At 41.4% G+C, this 6359-nt stretch overlaps 1 protein-coding gene across 2 annotated transcripts; it reads right to left on the minus strand.

The window, feature by feature from the left end:
* Positions 1 to 223: 223 nt before the first annotated feature.
* On the minus strand, positions 224 to 4126 carry LOC311359199 (HAUS augmin-like complex subunit 7). 2 transcript variants are annotated; one of them, XM_084479181.1, is made up of 10 exons: positions 3303 to 4126; positions 2894 to 3009; positions 2686 to 2762; positions 2450 to 2511; positions 2166 to 2350; positions 1927 to 2041; positions 1632 to 1844; positions 1438 to 1549; positions 704 to 764; positions 224 to 333 (listed from the first exon to the last, which is right to left on the minus strand). In XM_084479181.1, exons 1-10 carry the CDS (start codon positions 3357 to 3359, stop codon positions 270 to 272), a joined length of 1062 nt encoding a protein of 353 aa, XP_084335307.1. In that variant the 5' UTR covers positions 3360 to 4126; the 3' UTR covers positions 224 to 269. The 2 variants fall into 2 exon arrangements, with proteins under 2 accessions (XP_084335307.1, XP_084335308.1); XM_084479182.1 differs by lacking the exon at positions 224 to 333 and having other exon boundaries at positions 467 to 764.
* Between the last annotated feature and the right edge of the window lie 2233 nt (positions 4127 to 6359).

Consider the following 6359-nt stretch of genomic DNA (forward strand, 5'->3'; position numbering starts at 1 on the left):
GTCATGTCCTTGTAAATTGGATAGATTAGAGACAGAAAATTCTGCAATCCGCACCCAATGAGAGATTTCCGTCACGATATTTCACTGCAGGCTTCAGCTTTTGAAATTCACTGGCGACGTGCTTGCCTTGGACCATGCCACACAAATGTTGGATTGCAAAAAAGTACAAGAAATCACTAATTCTTCATAGAATTGTTATCCCTCACAATGTATTCCTCATTTCAGAACAAGGTTGTTTCTGTGACCTGAATCCTTAATTGAGTGATGGTTTACACAGTGAGTGAGTCGGCCTTCTTCGCCTCTCCATGGGCTTTTCCCAAATAAGTGAAGGGTCTGGAAGGTTAAAATAACCCTGTGTTATTTTTTATTCATGAGAAACTTTCTACTTCCAATACGTTTTTTGAAATCAGCCAATCTGTGCAGAAATAAAGTGAGTGTAGGTTTAACATTCTTTTTATTTATTAACTGACGCTTTACCTTGTCTTATAGTAGGCAAATTGCTTTAAAGACAGAACTATAAAACACATGTAGCCTAATATAAAAAACATTGAAAAACATTAAAATACAAACTAATGGGACTCCTGTTCATGGGAAATAGGTATGAACAATCAAGGAATAACTTAACGTAAGGTATGCAAATGAAAGGAGTTCAATATTGTAGCATGAAGGAAAAAGGTTCAAAAGGTTCAAAAATTTCTCTCACTGGGCAGAAGGCTGTGAAAGGAAGTCTTTGTACTGTCGGGTGATTTTCTCCAGCTGGTCGGCTGAAAAACAAGCACAGAATATGTGAGAAAGAAAATGAAATGTTTGCATTTTCAAGTACGTCTGTTGAACCAGTCTAAATGCAAGGCGCCTTCTCATTACCAAATTATTAAATAAATTCAATGCCCAATGAAAAAATGCAATAATAATAAAAGGCAAGTATTTTTGCACTTTGCTTTAGGCTGTTAATCTCCTGTTATCCAAATGATAGATGTATTACAGTTCAAATCAAACTGGCTATTTGGCTAGCTAGGCATAGATGCCATCACTGAGTGACTATATAACTAATCTATAACTAAGCAGTCCTACTATGTGGTTCCAGAAGAGGGGGGACACATATATGTTAGTGTATTTATACAGTGGCCACTGATTGGATTAGACTTTTTTACAGACAAAGAGTTTGTGTTCACTGTAAGCCAATAACAGGGTTACAAATTGCCATCTCCAGTAACACGATTGGTCGATATAAATATATGAAGCAAAATAAAGTGAAAGGGCCTATTATTTGATGTGAGCTTGATGGCCAACAGGCTTTAAATATTAAGATAATTCCCACTATTTTGTTTTGGCATTCAACCAGCAGAAAATGATTAGCATCCATCCAAAACACTTTGTAACATTACACACACAAAAATAAATACAAATACCGCCTCAGATTAAACATGTACTACTCACGTAATGTACACTTCTCCCCGTGGCTCCAGTAACAAGGCTGCGTTTGCAGCTGGCATGCCTTCTCCGTCAAGGCCTCAGAGGCCTGCGACACCTCCTCCAGCATTTTCAACTCCTGATACACAAACACACAATAGATCAATACGCTTTTCAAGCTGAATATAAATGACACACAAAGTACACCCACGCACACACACCGTGTTGCAGGCCAGCAGCAGCCGGTGAACCCTCTGGAAGACGAGCGTCGCTGCGCTCAGCGGGGGGGCTTTTCTCCTGCAGTAGTCTTTGAAATCTGTTTCGTAGACACAGCTGAAGGCAGCAGTCAGCTGACAGAGGTCGCTCACCGCCACGCGCAGCGCACACGGAGAAAACACTGCCGGACTCAGACTTTCACTGTGTAAGAATTCACACTGGTGGAGGAAACAAAAGGGCAGAGCAGGTTCAGTGGCACCGTACACTAACAACACTGGGCTGTGGTGGGCACATCCTCACCTCTGACTGGAGCTCCTTCAGGACTCTCCCAGCTGACTGCAGGAGAGCGGCTACATCAGCACACTCCTCCTCACTTGGTTGGCTCGCTGATGAGGTTTTGTCGCTGGAAAAATACCTACGGGTTGAAGAAGATTATAAACTGAGCTGAAATTCACAGAGCATTCAGTGAATGACCAGAACGTTTGAGAAGGTTGGTTGAATTGTTAAAGTACTAAAAACGAAATACATAAAGTGTATACTTGATGTGTGCGGGCCAGGGTTTGAGAGTGGGCCTCAGCATGTGTGTGAGGTGGGCTCTGTTCTCATCAGCATAGAGTTCATTCAGCAGTCCCTCTCCGTCCACTTCCCTCTCCGTCAACCCCCCTGGGACCAGGCTTAACAGATCTTCCAGGAAGTGCAGTTGCCGCAAGGGCTTTGCATGGCCCTGAGTGGAGAGTACAGATTATTATATTAATATTGTAGATTATTTATAAAATACTCCAAGAGTATAAACAAGGTATTTGATGTTTGTGGTGTACCTCACCTGGATAAGACCAAAGTCATCTGCTTTGCACAGCATTAACTCTCGCCCAAGCATAGCCATTTCTGTTGGTAGCACACAATAGTTTTACTGTCTCAAAAAAGCGAATAAATATTAGACAAAATATTTAAAAAAATAACATTGAGCAATTTAGTCTTGCAACCCATATACACAGACATGTGTGTATGTATTTGTAATATATATATATAATAAACAAGAAATAATTCATTAAATCCTGCCTTTTGTTAGAACATTTGGGTCTTTGGGTTGTAGGCCTATGACTGAAATCTTCACATTCTTCGGGTTTGGGTTGATGCTGCAAAAACAGGCAGAATGGAATACGTTATCTTTGTATTCTGTTGTGCAGGCTACACAGTTTGTACACTTTAAGCATTGTGCTTGACCTATCTTCTGTTTGTATGAAACATGAGACAGTACGTAGCCCACCAGTTACAGATCCAGGCTAGTATTTCCGTGCGATGTTGCGAGGGTGTGCACAATAAAGTATGCATACTGTCGGCTTCTAGAAGATGCAGCCCTACTATCGAGGGACATGATGCTGCCTGAAACGACACACACACACACACACACACACACACACACACACACACACACACACACACACACACACACACACACACACACACACACACACACACACACACACACACACACACACACACACACACACACACACACACACACACACACACACACACACACACACACACACACACAGAGCATCTTTCATCATTGTTGAATGCGTTCTTTATTATAACAGTCTTTATATAAGTCCATTGTTAAATGAAACACGCGCGTGTTTGTGTTTAATTTAATTTAAAGATAACAATGTTACCTTTAATGCAGCGTAAACCTTTTGAGCAAGTTGTTGTTCTTCAAACGGAACCGCCATTTTCGCCTTATACAAACCCTTCTTCTACTCTAAATTTCCGGAGCGCCGGACGCGAGTGTTTCTGCCCTCCACAGTCTCCACGGAGCACTGCACCTCAGATATATATCTCATTATACAACAGTTAGTTCCGACCGGTCCCAACCGAGCAATTTGATTGGACAACGAGACATTCCATAGTGCTGATATACAGTATAACAGCACTGGGACTTTTCACAGACATAATCACTCCGCTGTACGGGCGTTCTAATAACCGTTATTAGCTAACGTTACATCAGCTGTTAAATAGCCTATCTTAGATTGTGGCAAACTTTGCACGGTAAAGATGGACATATTTCCAAAAATAACATTTGATTTGAACTATGAATGGTCATCATCAGACTCGGAGGACACAGAGTAGCGAGCTTGTGTCTAGGAATGTTTATGTACTGTATATGTGTTGCCTGGCAACAGCCTAGTCTCCCTTCAGTTGCGGAACTATTTTTGTTGGCGGAGCCGAATAAATGATTACTAAACAAACAAATCATAATCTCTTGTTTCTTATTACTGTTAACTAATAAAATGTGCTCGTAGCACTGTTGTATAAAAGCAATATCACACTCGAGGTCGTGCTGTTGTACTGTATATCAGCACGGTGTGATTATCTGCGGCACTCGGCCTGCGGCCTCGTGCCTACGACCGAATCACAGCCGTGCTGATATACAGTACAACAGCACTCCCTCTCGTGTGATATTGCTTAATTATGATACTTATTGATTTTATGCAGCATGTGTGTGTGTGCGCATGTTTTATTCTATGGCTTTTACCTGCCCAGGGACTGCAGATGGAAATTAGCTTTTAGCTAGAATCTGGTACAGAACATCTTTTTGCACTATGTAACTAATGTATCTTGTACATGGTCCCTGAAACAAATAAACGAAACACCACACATCTCCACAACCCACTTTCCACTCATCGACACACTAAACTGATTATCCAGACAGATGTTAAATGTTACTTTCTCCTTAATTTGTGCACCCCCATCTTATGGATGGGGGTTAATATTAAGAATAAGATAAATTGTGCTTATTTGCTGGACTGGAACATTCACTTGTGATATTACTTTGTTTGAATATCCCTTTGTTAATATCCCATCCGTGCATCTAGAGCCAATATTTGTGTTTCTGTGAACAATACATTTTAGACGTAATTTAACAGTGAATTGTTGCAATCATTTTTACTAAATGGGCGAGCTCTAAATATAAATGTAACATATCCCTGGTTTATATTATTTGGGCAGGTCATTGGTAAGTCTTTCCATTTGCACTAGTTTATTTTGCGCGATATTATGTTTTTACTCAAATTATATATTTTTACGAGAATCTGAGTGAGCAGTGGCAGCATGTCTATCATATTCACAAGTCCAAGAGGCGTCAGCAGCCAGAGCCAAGGAACGGGTGACATCAGTGGCAAACATCTTTGTAGCTAATGGAAAATGGCGCGGCGCTGTAGTCATCGTATTAAACACAACCCATATATTAGATAAGCAGGTTCGGGCCAATCACAACCGCTCATCTAATATGGGTCATTTTGGACGTTTGAACGAAAGGGGCCAGAGGCATATGAGCGATCTAACATGAGCTCTCAGGTTTGTCTTATGGATAACAAACCTATCGGACTGCCTGTCGCACTAACACAATGTTAATACAATGTGAACCGCTCTGGCACCGCGCCACTTCCAGAAACGACCCAGTTCAGCAAGCGAGTCAAAACATCACCGTAGCCTCTTTGGCCGCAGACTTCATGTGTTAAATATACTTTCTCCCTTCAACTTCAGCTTATTTAGTCAAAAATAACATGCGTACTGCAGTTCAAAATACACATTAGAGGTCTCTGCTCTCCACAGAGCATCATGCGTTGAGCAGTTATTCCAACCCTCTTACTGCAGGTTGGTCCGCTCATGCACCCTTTATAAACCACCGCTGGCCGTCCGTGTTGAGCCGCTTCTGGGCTCCAGGTTAAACGCTCACCCGTTGTAGCCCAGCTCAGGTGATGGAGCGAAATAGGACGAGGTCTCTCAGCTCGGACAGGATCTAGTTCAACCTCAGGTGACCCAGGGTGGATCTCGGGGGGTCAGCTGCAGCACCATGCGGGTATTCATGTATGGTACTAATCATCACACCGGCCATACAGACGCTAATGTTGTGAAAAAATTATTTTCTACGTATTTTGACCATCACATTAATTTAATCTCTGATTATACATCATAGCCATTTTAAGATGTATTATATATAGCTATTTAGACTCTTTAATAAAGTAAATGTGGCATAATGCACAGCAATAAAGCTTCCATTTGATCGCTAAACAATGACCCAAAAATACTTAAATCTACACAATAGCATTCAAATGCTTCCAACATGGAGGCGATTACTGCGATGTGCAAGCCATACACACTAGAAATGTGTACATAAATGCATCTTGCCTGTGCAGAACATTTACAAACGTGAAGCCTTGCCCTGTAGCTTCCCATCACGTACCAGGCCAGATTTGGCCCCTTCTGACGTCCAGCCCTGAAAACCGGCCTACTGCCAGCTTGTGTCTATTCGCTCTGGCATATGCGCTAAATTCAAATTTGCAAATTGGTGTTGAGATGTCAAGCTTGTCTCTTTTGAGACTTTGGCATACATTTTAAACAATGTAGGAGAACATTAACATAAACACGAACTGCCTGCACAAAAACATCTCTAATTTTACTCAGTCTATGATGTAAACGGAATATTTTTTTGTTTACTAATCACAATCTCAAATGTGTGCCCTTGGTAGACCTACTTTGTGCAGTGAGATACATCTCGTCTCTCCAAAACCATGGCAAGATTGAATGACTGCTGTACTATCACTTTTGCTAAGCTGTCCCCGCAATGGATAAAACAAATGTTATCCTATCAGTAATTATACCCCATCCCCACATTCATATAAAACACGAGGGGAACATATTTGTGTGGTGTGCGATTAACACAACACAGA

Source organism: Micromesistius poutassou, assembly GCF_964030765.1.
Source record: "Micromesistius poutassou genome assembly, chromosome: 15".
Classification (NCBI taxonomy): Eukaryota; Metazoa; Chordata; class Actinopteri; order Gadiformes; family Gadidae; genus Micromesistius; species Micromesistius poutassou.